Here is a 16,947-nt window from a genome sequence, read left to right as displayed (position 1 = left end):
TGAGAAGCAGGACCCAGACCCTTTAATGTGTCCTACCTCTGTGCAGGGAAGGATGCTCACCTCCCTCCTCCATTATGCTGCTCTCCCAGAGCCACTAATAAAGAGGGAGAAGCTCAGCCTGACTAATCTGAGGCTACACCCTGCCCGCCAGAGCCAGAACAGTTCTTCTGCCCCAGATACCCAGGGGCTGCAGGAGGCACAGCTGAGGGCTTTGGATGCTTGGGGTTTAACGTCAGCCCTCAGCCCCTCCCAGGCAGGTGGGGATTAGAGCTGCTGGAAGCTCTTCACCAGCCAACCTCTGGAAGTCACTGGCTCTGTGAGGCACCTGCAAGGCAGGAGCCAGGCCCAGGACAGGGTACTGCTGGCTGGAAAAGCGAAATATTCAATACAGTCAATCCCACAACTATTCACACTGATAAACAGCACAGAATATTGTTACTGAGAGGGAAAAAACCCTGTAAGGGGCAGGAGGATGCCTTTGCACATCAGCTTGGCTGCCTTTCCAACATTCCTTCTCTGGGTATCCCGCCAAGGATCTCAGCCTGTCTGAGGAGAGCACTGGCAAGGCACAGGAATCACTGCAGCTGCTTGCAGGAGCAGAGGGTTGGACTGCAGGCTGTTATGGGACAGTGACTATCTCCACAATTTCATCTCTCAGCCTCTTCTTACAGAGGGTTCTGCATCTCTGATCCAGGAGGGGGGGTGACCAGATTACTCATCACTTCCACCATTTACAAGTGTTTTCCTATAGATCCTGCCTCAAAGAGAGCTGACTCCCTTCCTCATTCACCACTAGGAATAATTCAAATCTAATTTTGTCTGAGAATAGAAGAACATAATTCAAGAAAGATATCCACCTCCCCAAATATTCCATTTTCTGACTTTCTAAAAAATGTATTGAAGTCCAGTTACTACAGTCACAGCAGGTAAGGAAATCTACCCAAAGTTTCCCAATAACCACCAGGACACAGAGATGTCACTGCTCTCAGCACATCTTTAAACCTGTGGGATCCCAGCATCCCAACCAACAGCAATCTCCAAAGGCAAAAAAGCTGTTCTGTCTGCAGGCCACCCTTCACAAGTCAGCCTGAAGATGCACCTGGATTTCTAACGAGTGGGGTATTTCCTGATTTACTCCGTAGCCAAAGCTGCTCGGCTAAATCCTCTAAGGTTTAATTCCACTCTGGCTAATGTCACCTGACGGAGATTTTCTGAGGGTGCTCAAGCACTGGAGACCTGAAAGGGGATTTCAGAGCAGAGTTATGTACAACATGCGTCACTGGAGATAAAGTCCTTGTACTCAGCCTGATGTGAGCAGCCAACTCCTTCACCAAACACTTCCAGGTTGCCACAGGTGCTGCTGACAACACTGCAGGAGAGATTTGCATCACAGCACTGAGGACAAGGTCTGGGTGGGAGAAGGGAGGGGGACATCTCTAACTTCTACCTGTTTCAAAAACAGATGCCCAAACAAAAGCATCAGATTGAATTTCCAGGTCTGTTTTCGGTGGGTTTGTGATACAGCCCCCAAAGGGCACGTGCTCTACACAACTCAGCCATGGTTTTCAAGCTGACCAGGTACCACTGAAAATTAAAACATCCTCACAAAAGCAGAGCAGTGACACATCTTTGTTTGAGAGATCAAACGTTGGACTTGGTGATCTCAGAGGTCTTTTCCAGTCTTAATAGTTCCACAATTCTGTGATCTACTCCTAAATAAACCTGAGTTCTTGCTGATGTAACAAGGAGAAATACAAGCTCTCCAGGCTGCAGGGATGGCTCTCAGCTTAACTGGCACCACATGATCAGAGATTTTTTTACCTCATTCAAAATGCACCACCCCGACTCTGCTGCTTCCCTTCGGTGTGACCCCTGCCTGCCCCCCACACTGCCTGAACCTTCCTGCACAGCCCACCCAGACCCCACAGCACAAGGGACCAGCTCCTTGGATGCAAACTCTGCTTGATTCAACCCAGCTACTGCACATCCTTTCCTCCAGACAGATCCAGATGGATCCTAACCTGCATCAATGAGCAGGTTGAGGGGGCAGATTCTCTGCTCTGCTCAGGTGAGACCTCACCTGCAGTCCTGCCTCCAGCTCTGGGGCACCAACATCAGAAGAACGTGGAGCTGCTGGAGCAAGACCACGGAGATGCTCCCAGGGCTGAATCCCTCTGCTCTGGAGCCAGGCTAGGAGAGCTGGGGGGGTTCACCTGGAGAAGGGAAGGCTCTGGAGAGACCTGAAAGCCCCTTCCAGTGGGGCTGGAGAGGGACTTTGGACAAGGGCCTGGAGGGACAGAACAAGGGGGAATGACTTCCCACTTCAAGAGAACAGAGTTAGATGGGATGTTGGAAAGGAATTCTTGGCTGTGAGGGTAAGGAGGAACTAGGACAGGTTTTCCAGAGAAGCTTTGGCTGCCCCACCCCTGGAAGTGTCCAAGGCCAGGTTGGACAGGGCTTGGAGCAATGTGGAACAGTGGAAGCTGTCCCTGCCCATGACAGAGGGTGAAACTGGATGAGCTTCAAGGTTCCTGACAACCCAAACCATTCTGGGACTCCCATGACCCCACACCTCCCTGAATGTACCAACACCTTCCTTCTTCCCCAGACTGCGGGGGCTGGTACAAAAGAGGGGTCCTGCACCTCCAGTCCTCTCCTTCACTGGGGCTCCAGCAAAAGTCCCCCACAGCTGCAGCAGATCTGGAGAGACACATCCCTGTGAAGAAGGATCTCCAGGGCAAAAGTTACTGACACAAGGTGTGGGGGCTGGAGGTCAAGAATAAATTCACATTATTGGTCACCAATGTGTTCTTTTCTCACCAGTCTTGTTAAGACTCTTATGCTCTGTGTGACTCAAAGGTTTTGGTTGGGTGCTCCTGCTCTGCTCTAACAAAGGCACCTGAACAGACGGAACAAAACAAGCCACAGTAGAACAAGCTCAAAAGGTGGAGTGTGCTGCCAAAAATCGTAACTCCAAGTTTCCCCTCTCCCTGGGATCCTGGCTGTGGTATGGCAGCTGGTGACTCAGCTAGCAGCTGAAAATAAGGGGCCTAAAAATAATGGCATTTTAAAAACCACTTCTGGAGCTCTTAGCAGGAAATTCAAACAGGTGAGACACACAGAGAGGGCAGGAAGAGGTAACCTGGTGCCCACGCTGGGCTACAAGGATGTGTGAGTCGCATCCCACCAACAATCAAGCAGAGCCTTCTCCAGGACTGGCAACCATGAGCTGAAGAACAGGCTGGTTCTGGCACAGACCTGAACCCTGCTCAGAGCTGGGGCAGGAAAGCCACTTCCCCAGCCCAGCTTGGAGGATTTGCACTTGGAGGCTGAGCCAGGCATTTATTAATTCTACTTAACCAAGTGCAGCAATGCGTGTTTATTTACTCCTTTGGGAAGCAGATCTCCAGACTCCGCACAGGTCTGTGCTCAGAGAAAGATGCAAAAGAACAAAGAGCAAAATCCAAAAGAGCACTCAGGCTCCCAAGGTGCTGATCAGGTAAAACTGAGGCTTTTCAGGAACTGGTTCTCCCCAACCCCCCCCAGCTCCAGGTGCTCAGGACCTGCATATTTCTGGCACTGTTTTCCTCAGGGCTGAGCACACCCTGGTACCCAGCACAGCACAAACCCCTCTGGGAGCAGCACCAGTTGGGATCCAGCAGAGCAGAGACCACAGTTGTGGCTGAGCTGCACACAGGGCACATCCTGCAGTCACGTGGGACAGATGAGTGGTCATGGCCTCTCTGATGTTGTGGTTTCCAGGATGTATCTGACGGCAGACTCTTATCAGGTGAAAGACAAGTTAGTGTGAAGCTGAACCCCAGCCAGGTGGGTCAGCCCTCTTCCCAGAGCCCCCAACTCTTGGGCTATGTGTTCTGGAGCAGCCCTGCTCCAGTGAGAGTGTGCAGGAGGAAAGGCATTCCTTGAACACAGGGAACTACAACTGCAAACACAAGGGACCATGTCAAGAAGAGCCCGGTCTGGCTGCCCACACAGCTCATACATGTGCATTGACACCACTCTGTAAACTCCAGCTGCAACTGGGAACAACTTCAGGTCTTCCAGGTTCTAAAACAGAGCCCTGAACCATGAACAACTCGAGCCCTTATCAGGGCTTTACTCAGCAACTGCCCAGCTGGGTCTGGCTTACAAATCATGGAATCATTAAGGTTGGAAAAGACCTCCAAGATCACTTCCACTGAAGCCCCAGTGCCCATTAAACTATCTGGCAAAGTGCCATATCTACTTGTTTTACAAACACTTCCAGGGGTGGTGACTCCACCACTGCCCTGGCCAGCCTGTGCCAATGCCTGATCATTCTTTCTGTGCAGAAATTTTCCTTAATATCCAGCCTGAACCTGCCCTGGCACAACTTGGGGCCATTTCCCCTTGTCCTGTCCCTTGTTCCCTGGGAGCAGATCCCGAGCCCCACCTGGCCCACCCTCCTGGCAGGGAGTTGGAGAGAGGGAGAAAGACCCTCTGACCCTCCTTTTCTCCAGGCTGAGCCCCCTCAGCTGCTCCTCATCAGACTTGTGCTCCAGCCCCTTCCCCTTCCCTGGACACACTCCAGCCCCTCAATGACTTTCTTGTCATGAGGGGCCCAAAACTGACCCCAGGACTTGAGGTGTGGCCTCAGCAGTGCCCAGCACAGGGGGACAGTCCCTGCCCTGGCCCTGCTGGACACATAATTCAAGCCAACAGCATGGAGTGAACTTCAGTTTAGCACTTTCGAGCACAGAAGAATCTCATGGGTTTTTTAATACTGTTTGTTATGACTTCAGTAAAACAAGAAATGAATGTGTTCCCCTGAACCAGAACACTGCAAGGCTGGATCAGTCAAACAGATGGTGCCACTGACCTGCAAAGGAGGGGGGGAATGGCACGATCTGCTCCTGTGTTTGGAGAAAAACAGATGCCACAGCCAGGCACAGACATCAAACGTTCACTGGGAAAAGCACCTCCAGGAGGACAACCCAGACTTATGCTCAGGTTCTCCTTCCAACTGCCAGCTTTCTGATTTATGGTGGTGGGGGCAGCTGTGGGGTGGGAGGAAGAGACAGAAGGGTGTGGTGACGCTGCCCAACACCCACATACCTGCTCTGAAGGGGGAGTACAGGACAGCCTGGGCTGACAGGGGCAGTCCCATGGCTTAAACTCTGCATTTCCTGCCTCCCAACCCAGTAATCTCCTTCCAGACCAGATGGCTGAAGATGTAGCTCTGTCCCCACCAAGTAGTGGGGCTGCCCCAGCCTCAGCAGGTGCCCAGGGAGGTCTGAATGGAGGGGCTTTTTCCCCAAAGCACAGCAGAGGGGAAGCTGGAGGGCTCAGAGCTGGGTGCTGTGGCTGTCTGGGGAGAGGAGAAGGCAGGTGTGATGGAGCAGAACCACCCTGCAGGTACTGTGGCTCCTTTTAACCATGGGCCTGACCAACTTCTGCAGTTTTGGATGGGGCTTCTTGGCTTCCTCTTCACCAAAACAGCTGCACTGGTTTTGTGAGAACTCAGGGGCGAGTCATAAGGCAAAGGAGATTGTTACTTTGGCAAGTCAAAAGCAGGTGCTCTAATAGAAAACACAAAATACCAGGCAGCACTTACCACTTCTGCCTGCAACATACTCCTTTTCCCTTTAGATGAGCAGCTGCCATTCAGACACATCTCATCCCTACCTCCCACAGGTCTTGAATTAAGTAATTTTTCACCCCACCTCAAAGCAAAACTTGCATTTAAATTTCCTTTCTTCAGCAGCTGTGAAAACCCACTTTGTTTCTCTAGGTTACAGTATGCTCTTCATGCTGGGCCCTTCCAGCCTCCTTGCACTCCCAGTTTTCAGTTTAGAAAAGATTAAAAATAAATCCAATCTTTGTGGTTTAAAACCTGGGAGTTCAGGAAGCCACAGCATCTCACTGAGATTCTTATAAACCTTTAATGGCAATCCCTCGAGCATTGCCATCCTATCCATAAAAAAATGGACTTGCACATATTAAACCAAGTTCCTCCCAAATTGCCACTTTTCTCATTTTCTTTAATAAGCATTTTCTGGCATTATCAGTCCAGAAGCCTCTTTCTCAAAAGAGTGTCCCAGATAGTTAATCCACCAGTGACTTCTGCCCAATATTGAAATGAAAACAAACATCCAACCCTCCGAGACCATGGAGGAGAAAGACTGGATCAGCATTTCTCTTCCATCAAAACTAATTTAAGCCTGAAGAGATGCTGGGTCGAGAAATACCCTGGAATTAAAAAACCCTGTTATGCATGTCAATCAGCATGAGACTGCAGCCTCACCTTGGGTCCTGGGGACAGTCTGGGGGTCACAATTTAAGAAGGATCTAAAGCTGCTGGAGAGGGGCCACCAGAGGGACAGGGACATAGGGAAGGGTCTGAGGAGCAGCTGAGGGCACTGGGCTTGCTCAGCTGGGGCAGAGGACACTGAGGGGAGACTCCTCGGGGGCTGCAGCTCCTCCCGAGGGGAGGTGGAGGGGCAGGCACTGAGCTCTGCTCTGGGACCAGGGACAGGACCCAGGGAATGGCTGGAGCTGTGCCAGGGGGTTGGGATGGATCTCAGGGAAAGGTTCTTCCCCCAGAGGGTGGTGGGCACTGGCCAGGCTCCCCAGGGCAGTGGGCACGGCCCCAAGGCTGCCAGAGCTCCAGGAGTGTTTGGACAATGGGACAGGGTGGGATTGTTGGGGTGTCTGTGCAGGAGTTGGACTGGATGAATTACAGGGGAAAAAAGCATTAAATTAAGGAAAGGCAATTATTAACCTACCAGGTTTCAGCTCTTTATCATTGAACAAACAGTCCTTACCAACAGAAAAATCACCTCATAACATGTGCTATTAAAGCCCCAGATACTTCCCACCTGTTAGGCCAGACTGAAAAATGGGGCCTTAATTCTGGATTTTACCTCAGCAAGTGTCTGTAGCTGAGCATGTCATTAACAGTGACAAGCACAGCTTTGAGACTTCAGCTTCATTTTCTGCTCTCTCTGTTCCAGCTTTGAAGTCAGGGACTATTTTACATCTCTATAGTTTGCAATTCTGCCAGCAAATTCTCTCGTTTTGTACACTGCCCCCTCACCACGCAGCAGCCAGATGGAGAGAGCAGCACCCAACAGGTACAGAGAGGAGGAAAAGTGTCACTTTGTCAGATAAAAGTGACATTTAGAGAGAAGACAAGTGGCTTCAGGTATTACATCTGCCCTCCTGGCTGCACGTGGGACCAAGCACACCACCCCTTCCTCCTGGCACAGGGATGCAGAACTGGTTACACCAACAGAAACTGTGGAAACAGGAAAGCAAAGAGAGAACAAAGTTCCACATCAGCATCCAAGTGAGGTGACTGTGCCTGAAGTGCCATCAGCACATTCAGGGAAGGAGCACTCAGCCAGAGGAGGATTTCAGCCAGCTGCCTCTCTTCGAAAAATGCAGCGATGGACAATTTTACACTGAAAAATCCACAAAATCTGGTCCATCAGATGTGCAGAGAAACTACAGAAAGAAAACTACTGCAGCATCTTTGTCATCAGCTGCTGCATCCTGCCCACACCAGAGACTTTGGCAATATTTCCTTGTGCCTCTGCCCAAGTCACAGAATGTGCCAAACACAACACGGCAGCACAAAGACACGGGCACATCTTCCCTGATTTTTCAGAGCAATTAACAAAGTCCATCCCTTCTGCTTTGCCCAGGGCTCTTCCCTCTCTGCCCATTGACCTGTGTGGACACCATCAGTGTCACAATCCCAGTGTGAACTCCAGTTCCCAACCCTACACTGAGAGGAGCCAGGCATCCTGTGGGAATGGCCATGGGAGGCTCCAGCTCATCACCTTCATTTTACTTTGTACAAGGCACACTTGTGTTTCCAGGCCTTATGCCAAGCCTGAAGGCTTTTCTTTAACCCCTCAGCTCTTCAGAACCTCAAGCAAAATCAATGGACAACAGAGGTGAGCTGCCCCCTCTGTGGGATCCACTTCAGACAGAGTGGTACCAAAAATGAGCAGGCTCCAAAGGCAGGAACCAGCTGTGTCCCAACTCAGTGACCCCCAAGATCTGTTGACAGAGCACGTGAGCAGGACTCACTGCTGCTGGTGCTTCCACCACTGATGTGCACGTGGCTGAGATCACCTGAACTCTGCCAGAACTCGGGAAGTATTTGGACAACACTCTCAGCCACAGGGGTTGTCCTGTGCAGGGCCAGGAGTTGGACTTGAGGATCCCTGTGGGTCCCTTCCAACCCAGGACATTCCATGATTTTACAGGTCCCTGGTTTCAGGCACTGCCGTTTGCTGGGAGCCCTGCAGGACTTTGGAGATGAGTCTTGAACTTTGGAAGGATTTCACAAAATCTCTCAAAACTTACCAATTACATAAAAATATTCCTCAAGTGCTCTGAACTCTTTGTGGGCTGTATCCACGCACCAACCCAAACTGATCCCACTCAAGTTGCTTAAATTGGTGTCAAGTGGCCTTAATTACCTCAGCTGAGGAAGCCCTGAATGAGAAGAAAATCAATATTCAGCCCTTCTGAGCCACTGAGTCACCGGAGGGCTGACAGGGCCAGCACTGAACAGTGTCTGAAGCAGTGCAGTCACTGCAACTCAGGGAAAAACAGGTAAATATCCAAGAACTCAGGAGGATGCTGGTAACTTGTCCTTTAAACAGAATCACAGTTCCACTGACAAACCAGGAATTTCACCCTAAAAAATAACTTGGAACACCCTGAAGACATTCACCTCATGCAGAGAAACAATACTGTTCTCTTCTGCTGTTGGAGAGTTTTATTTCATGTTTTTTGGTAGGCAATAAACTCAGAGAAGCCTGCCAAGGTCACAAGATGCTCCACAAGTGACAGCAGGAAGGTGAGGCTGGTCCCGCCTCACCATCACCTGCAGCACATGGCTGGGACCTTCTCCCATCCCACAGGAAGAGGAGATTAAGGTGACCTATATTACTCCTACTTTAAATACACAAGAGAATTGCTTTTATTCTACCTATCCCACTCCTCCCTGGCCTTCCTGCCCCATGTAGGGTTGGTAGGACCCCTCTGCCCAGGTGGTACGTGCAGGTGGGGTACAGGCAGCCCTAACCAGGGAGGCAGAAAGCAAGTCTGGGGATCAAGCTTGAACTCACTGGAGACTGACTTTGCAAACAATGTTGTTTTAAAGGGTTTGTGTCAGTCCTCAGCTCCACCAGGTTGTGCTTCACTGGTCACCTCACCTCTGGAGATCTGGACCTTCACTTACTTGGGGTAACAGAATGTAAAGCAGCAACTGAGAATGGCAAGCTCCAATGGAAAGAAAAATCTAACTGGCAATTTAAACCACATCTTGCCAGGCAGCAAATGAACAGGCAAAACAATCTTGACTAATTCTACTCTTGCAGAATCACAACATGGTCACCAGCACAGTCTCACACATCCAAGACACCCATTTTGAGGGGCAGCATCCTGACATGCCCAGACCTTGGGTCACACTAAGGACAGGCTTCCAGTGACTGTGAACTCAGCTCCCCAGCCCCAAAAGCAGCAGATCTCTTTGCCTGCTATGGAAAAAACATGAAACAGCTGGGGAATTACTCTGATTTACTCAATTCAGTGAGGGTGTAGAGACCCGACTGGCTCCCAGCCCAGCACTCCCTTCCTCTGCTGAGCTGCCTTTCCTCTGGGAGCTGGCTGAGGTCGAAGCACAACCACACCTTCTGGAGAAGACATCAAGAGGTGTCTGCCACGGCACAGGAACACACACAACTGGAATGTGAAGAGTCAGTAGTTTGACAGAGCTTTGTCAGAGAAAGCATCACTGGGCTTAAACAAAGAGTTACCAACTCCATGGCTACACAGACCCTCGGAGCACAGAAAACTCCTTTAGCAGGAGCCACCAACCTGTGAGAGCTCCTGCAGCCACCACCCAGACCATGGCATGTCCAGAACCCAGAGACAGGAAAGCCTTAACAGCATCAGCTCGAGCACATGGCAGAGACTGAACCAAATCTCATTCCCCTGCATGGCTGGGAGAGGTGGAATGTTATGCAGTAAAAGGAAAAGCAGCCATCTGAGCTCCGTGGACTCTCACCAGCCACAGCACGAGCAGCACACAGCGCTGCTGTGTTTAATGACCACAAAGAAGGCAAAGCTGCCCTCATCTTGTAATCCATTAATTCCTCCCAGTATAGGAGACTGAGCTGTTTCACCCAGAACAAAGACAGGCACTGATGCCTGTGCTGTTCCCATGCTCAGCTAATCTCCAGGCCCTTTCAGTCGGGATGGGGACCTGCCCAGGCTGGTCTTGTGACAAACCCCAGGCCACAACCCGGTTCCCTTTGCCAGATCCATGAGTGCCTTGGGCAGCAGGAGCAGCCACAGGTGTGCTCCTGGAACCCGGGCCCTTGTCTTCCAAATGCTCTTCACACAGGTCTGCAATGATGGAGGCATCAGAAGAGCAAACAGGTGGCTTTCAACTTCTCTTTTCTCCCACCCCCTCCAGTAGCAATTTCTGCAAAAAGAACATGCAGATACTGCTGATTACAGAGGAGGTGAGGCCTGGGCCCCCTCGGTGAGTCTGCAAACCATACAGGCAGTGGCTGGACATGGTGAGGGTCGTTTTCTGCAATTCCAGATCCAAAGGCTGCAGAGACAAGCAGTTATCCAGAGGGACAGCTCTTCTCACAGGCACCTGTAAAGAACATGCCATCTCCATACTATAAAATAATGCTGCTGCTCTTCACACATCAGTTATCCCAGCCTGCTTCAGTGTCACAGTAAGGGCAGTGAGAGAACCCTTCACATCACACACCGACTCTCTAGTTGTACACATTTGTGTTTTTTAAACAGAATTAGGAAAGAGTGCTGGGTTTGCTGTATTCAAGGAATGGTAGAAGGGTAACTCAGAGTGAAAGACTCACAGCCTGTCCTGGATCCTTTCCTGTCCCAGTTCAGGGTGACCAGTGGCTTCAGCCAGGCTGTGAACACCAGGGGCCACCCAGCAGGCTGAAGGCTCCAGATCTCCTCCCCACTGCAGCACGTCCTCTGACTCAGCCCAGGTTATTCACCACAAGCCAGTGCCAAAACCCACACATAAGCTGGGGAAGCCACAAGAACACACGATGGAAGAAGACAACACTTAATTAGGGGTTGACAGCATTTTCTGCTAAATATGTGGGTGAGGAGACAAAGTGACAGAAAAGCTTCTCTGATCACTTTTAGCTTTTTAATTACAGAAAATGCTTTCCCAGAAAGTCCCGAGGTTAACCCAGCTATTGGCAACACTCTAAAACTGAAACAAAGAAGTGCCAGGCTCCTCAGGAACTGAGACCTGCCTAAAGAAAGAAAAGGCCCAATACCACCTTATGATCACTGGCTCATGTAGGGCTCTTGCAGAAGCTTCCAGAGCTTCCCCTGCCCCCAGGGACTCAGTCTGTGAGCCATCCAGAGAGGAGGCAGGGAGCCTGGGAAAGCCAGCAGATGCTTTTCCTTCGGCACACACTCCCCATGTAGGCAGGTGAGCAATGCCCAGGCTCTGCTGGGGCAGTCTGTGGTGAGGAAGATCAAGACCAGACCCACTTCACACAGGCCACAACTCTGGTTTTTCACTTGACCCCTCTTTCTTGTGCTTTTGCTGTCTCATTTCAGTGTTAAACACCCTTTGGCTTCCAGGCCCTCACAGTGCCTTGATCTCCCTCTCTGTGAGCAGGTTCCTGTGGTGGAACAGCCAGCCCTGTGCAGGGCTCAGCACAGCCCGTGGCCTCAGCCCAGCACCCTTCCCATTGCAGGAAAACACCAGTGGCTGCACAGGCACCCTCAGCAGGCAGCAAACACCCCAGTGTGCTTGGCCAGCAGTTCTGCTTTGCCAAAGACTTAAAGAAAGCAACAGTATTTTGTTCCTTTGAGTTTCTGCAGTTGCCACAAATGGATTTAGAAATGGTGAAATACCATGATGTGTATATATATCTATATATAAACCAGTAGCTACTTATTGGGAATCCACACCAAACAACTGGGATTTTGCACCTGCATAACACTTAAAAATAGCTTCTGATCAGACAGTCTGATGTGACTAAGAATTTATGTTCTTGGGTATGTTCACAAGGCTACCCAGCCTGTGGGCTGGGAGATGGCTGAAGGACAGCAACACTGTCACTGGGGTATCAGACAAATTAAAGGAGCCTATCAGAGATCCTGGTCTGGACAGGGCTCGGAGCAACCAGGGTTAGTGGAAGGTGTTCCTGCCCATGGCAGGGAGGTAGAAGGAGATGAGCTTTAAGGTCTCTTCCAATCCAAGCCATTCTGTGATTCCAACACTCACGGTCACTCCCCTCCCCACACAGACAGCTTTAAGAAAAGAGGTGACAAGGCCTCTGCATTAAACCAGAGAGTGCATCTCAAACCCAGCAACCTGCTCTGATACCTGCACCTCCTGTTCTGGGGCAGACCCAGGAGGGTGCACCCATGCCATCAGACCATCCAGGGAAGGCAGGACCTGCTTTGGCTCTTCTTTCCTGCAGGCAGGATGCAAGATGCATCTTCTGCTACTGACACTGCCAGCAGCTCTGTCTCCACACTGCTGGTGGGAGCACTGAGTGTTCACTCCCACCTAAGCACAGCCAGCACTCCTTGCACTGGGACTGGCAGACATTTCCCACTTCCACTCTATTTCTCACATTCCCCACTGCAGTAAAAAGGTGCAACAGTTTCTGATTTTTGAGTCACAAGCAAATGATCCCATGTAACACCTGCAGTTCCCACGTGCACAGACAAGTGGTCTCACGGCAGGAGGTCACAGCGAGCACACAGCACCACATCCATGTGGGGAGTCAGGCACCTGCCAGGCCTCCACAGATTAATCATGGTATATGGGAATAAGCTTGGCAGCCCAAAAAGATGGATGGGAACAAACAAACATGACAAAGCTGAAGCAGCCAGTGATGAGAAGGGCTCTCGAGTTTTTGTCAGGGTATCACACAGCTGTGGCAGGACTATTTCTGGACTTGTCTGGTGCCAACTGAAAGATGTGTCCATGAAGAAATAGAGTGCTGGAATTCCTGCTGCTGCTTTCAGGCTGCAACCACCTTATATGGAAAAACCATATTTATTAAGATTGTCATCTGGCAAGAGCCCATAATGGCCATGTCAGTGAATCACTTCAATAGTTCCTAAATTATGTGCTGCTCATACTGAATCCACTCAGGTCACTCCCTGAGGAGCCCATCTGGAGAGGCCCATGGGCCTCCCAAGCAGGACGTGGCAGTGGCAGCTCTGCCAGGCCGAGCCCCAGCAGTGGTGGAACAGGCTGTTATATACAGGTCAGTGCCAAATGCTGGTTAATGAAAATTAGATTAATCACTCCCTGCCTTATGTTCTTGGGGACTCGTTCTCCAGCCTGTCCTGACACTGACGGGCTCAGCATTCTTCGGGCAGTGCCCACACCTCCCTGCTGTACACACTGCCCTTCCCAGATCCATCATCCCAGTTTCCCTCTGTGCTTCCAGCCACATCCTATCTTACAAAACAATTAATTTGCCAGAGCAGCCTGAATTCTATTTCCATTGCCTTCCTCTTTCCCTGCAGCTGAGCTGTGACTTATTGACTGTGAAGTAACTGCAGGGTCTTTAAGAGTTCAAGGCGCGGGGTGTTTCTCTGCCTGTTCCTCCCCCTGTAATCACCCTCGCCAGCACCATTTCACGGCACACAGGCATGTGACATCCAACTAAGCTGTGAACCATAATCATGCTGGGGATGATGTTTACATTTGATTTTTCCTCAAGCTGATAAGCTCTCTCCAATTTCCCCTCTCCATCGCGTTGGTATGGATTGAACTGCTTATGCCCCACAGGGTGGAATTCTTCACTTATCTCTAATCTGTTCACTGGAAAAATTGCTTCCAGCCACCCTTCAAAAGTCACTTCAAAGTTATTGCTGCAAAGAGGGAAGAGCTGCAATACCATTTCTGGGCTGTCACAATCAACACTCTCAGTGCTTTTTGGACACAGCCACACAGGTGTCACCAGCACACCTGGCTGGGGCCAGGATCTCCACTTTGCTCCTCCAGCTCGAGGTACAGCAAGACAACTGTCCAGCAAGAGTATAAATCCTTGTTAAATCATTTCAGGTCCCTAAAGCAGAGGAATCCAACCCTGAAGAACATGTTGGAGGCTTCTGCCCTGGTTCTGGGTCATAAGCCATGGGCAGAGTGCAGCCTGTGTAACAGGAGACCTGAGTAATGGAAATAAATCCAATGTCAACTTTACCTTCCCACCAGGCTGAGAATTCCCACTTTATCAAGGAGATGGGAGAGGCCAGCTCTGCTATCAGTTTTGCAGTAACAGCTCTCCAATAACTGGATACCTTTTGGAAAAAAGGAGGTTTCCAGACCCTCTGACTCCAGCTGCACCGAGGGACAGGGATCCACCATCTCCTCACCCAGCTGTTTCTGCAGTTGGGGCACCTCAGCCTGAACAACCTCAGTGCTCACCTGTCACCCCACACTGTGCCTCTGCTCCTGCCAACAGCTCACCAGAACCCAGAACAGCCCCTTACACTTCCTGCAGCCACTTCCCAGGGCATGAGGGTGCAGATTTAAGGAGAAGGCACAGCAGATACCGCACCTACTGAATTCTGAAACTCACTTTTCAAACACAGTTTGTTACAGAACTTTTTAAAACCTCAAAGCTGAGGTCTCAGACAGGGACGAATTGGGCCTCTGTGTTTATTCACGAGCTCAGCTGCTGGCACTAAGTGGGGTTTGGTCCCTCAAAGCATGAGATTTCCAAAAGTTCCCTTCAGAACGCTCTCTGTGCCTTAAAGACAACCTCCTGCCAAAGCTTCCCTGAGTCAGCCCCTCTCCCCCATCCAGTTTTACTCCTGTTCCAGACTAACCGGCTCCCTTTGATATTTACTGAGTGCCTGGGGAAGGTCTTTGCTGACCTGACCCACAGTCTGGATTAACCCTGCTGTTCAGTCAGAGCACAGCACATACCACGTTCCTCCCTGGATTAACCCCGTCACCTCCATTCAGAGCACAGCACACACCACCTCGTCCCCAGCCAGGAGCAGGACAGGGCTCCTGGAGAGTGCTGAGCTGTTGATCTTTCATCAACAGCCTGGGCAGAGCGGGGAGCACAAGGTGAGCTGCACAAAGCACCTGTACAGGTGGGTCACGAGCACTTCAACACCGCCACCACTGCTCCAAAGAGCAGCAAAGGCACCAGTGCTCCATGTGCTGCACAGGGTTTGCCACCCAGTTCAGCCCACAGAGCACAGTGATGGCCCCAGACCCACAGCACAGCTCTCCCTGTGCAGGTGCAGCTGTGCCTTGCACGGCCCTCCCAGGGCAACCTCCTTCCCCCAGGTTTTGCTCTCCTGCAGCAAACATTGGCTGACTGTTGTGCCCATTGTCCCCAGCCCTCCAAGGGCCACCTCCATCCCCCAGTTTTGCTCTCCTCCAGCAAACACTGGCTGGCTGCTGTGTAGGTTGTCCCCAGCCCCCCAGGAGCTCCAGCTGCAAGTGCAGCTGAGGCCAAGTGACACAATTTGGATGCTACCCAAGTGAGGAGTAAGTAACCTGACTCCAGAAATCAAAGCTTCGCTGAGATTACTGGCTCTGTTTCATCTTTTTTTACTATCAGCGTAAGGTAAGACAGCCCACAGGTTCATAAATTCAGATTTACTTGCTCAGGGAAGAAGGAAAACACATGCTTCTTCCTTAAACCCCTGCTGAGCAACAGTCTCCACAGACACCTTGTCTAGTCCTGAGCAACAACCTTCTACCCTCCCTAAAACCAGAAAGGTGACAGAGAAATCAGAAGGAAAATGTTTTAATTGTTCATTGGTGTTCCTGCCTATGGCAGAGGGGGTGGAACAAGATGGGCTGTAAGATCCCTTCCAGATCGTTGGGCAGCAGGAGGTTCCCTCAGCATCAGCAGCCAGCCCTGCCTGTGCTGGGAGAGCGCTCCCAAAAAGAGGTCCGAGGGTGGGTGGGAGCACGGCGAGCAGCTCGGGACGGCACAGCTGGTCCCTCCTTCCCCTGCAGCACAGCGGGCACGGCCGGGAACAGCGTCCCTCGGCCTAGACCTCGGCACCTGACCCAAAATCCCAGTCACAGCCAACCCCCTCGGCCCAGACCCAAAATCCCAGTCACAGCCAACCCCCTCGGCCCAGACCCAAAATCAGTCACAGCCACCCTCCCCTCCCCGCCTCGGCCGATGGATGGGTGACATCTGCAAAACAAGCGCGGCCTGCACTGTAATTAGGTTGTTTTCAGAGGCTCTAATGATGCTCACTTAAAGGCCTCACGACACGGAGATCGCTGTCGTGCCCCAGCCAAAGGCTCCGAGCAGCGCCCGTGTCCGCCCGGCAGCGGAGGGGCCGTCACGATCCCGGGCTGTTAATTGACTAGGAATAATTAGGCAGGGGCACCGGCGCAGCCCCGCAGATCTTCCTGCCGCTCGGGACCCCCAAACCTCCCGTCGGTGCCGCTGCCGGGCTCGCTCTGGCCACGGACAAACGGGACCCTCCGGCGGAGGGCCCCGCACCCCTCGCTGCCAGAGGCTGCCCGGGCCCCACAGCAACCTTCCACCCGGGCCAGCCCCGAGAGGGGAGGGGGCATCACGGCCCCGCCGCGGCCCCCCAGGCCCACCGGGATTGGTACCGGGAGCAGTCCCGGAGCCAGGCGGGCTGTGCCCCGAACGGTGCTCCGGGGGTCGCGGCTGCCGCTCGCAGCTCCGGCACGGGCGGGGCAGGACCCGGGGCAGCCCCTTCCCGGCCCCCCGGGCGCCCATTCCTTTCCCGGGGAGCCCCTTCCCTTCCCGGGGAGCCCGTTCCTTTCCCGGGGAGCCCGTTCCCTTCCCGACCCCCTTCCCTTCCCGGGCCCCGGGGCGGAACCATCCCAGGTCCGGGGGAGCTGGACGGAACCACGCGGTACCGGGGGGGGCGCACTTCGGGGAGGGGGGGGGGGACTGG

The 16,947-nt window shown here is 52.0% G+C and overlaps 1 protein-coding gene across 8 annotated transcripts in view; it reads right to left on the bottom strand.

The window, feature by feature from the left end:
- PIP5K1C (phosphatidylinositol-4-phosphate 5-kinase type 1 gamma) overlaps positions 1–16,947 on the bottom strand; it is a 51,529-nt gene that overhangs the window by 34,031 nt on the left and 551 nt on the right. For 3 of the 8 annotated variants that reach the window (XM_071577900.1, XM_071577904.1, XM_071577902.1), the window contains exon 1: positions 16,637–16,803. The exons of 1 other annotated variant lie outside the window; for it this stretch is intronic. In XM_071577900.1, coding sequence (XP_071434001.1) covers positions 16,637–16,766 — 130 coding nt within the window. In that variant the 5' untranslated portion in view covers positions 16,767–16,803. Of the gene's footprint in view, positions 1–16,636; positions 16,805–16,947 lie in introns of those variants that run through there. 4 more of the 8 variants (XM_071577899.1, XM_071577898.1, XM_071577905.1 and 1 more) reach the window with 2 other exon arrangements.

Source organism: Pithys albifrons, chromosome 27 (assembly GCF_047495875.1).
Source record: "Pithys albifrons albifrons isolate INPA30051 chromosome 27, PitAlb_v1, whole genome shotgun sequence".
NCBI classification, from domain to species: domain Eukaryota; kingdom Metazoa; phylum Chordata; class Aves; order Passeriformes; family Thamnophilidae; genus Pithys; species Pithys albifrons.
Note: the sequence above shows the minus strand (reverse complement) of the source record. Positions and strands in the feature narration are given on the sequence as shown.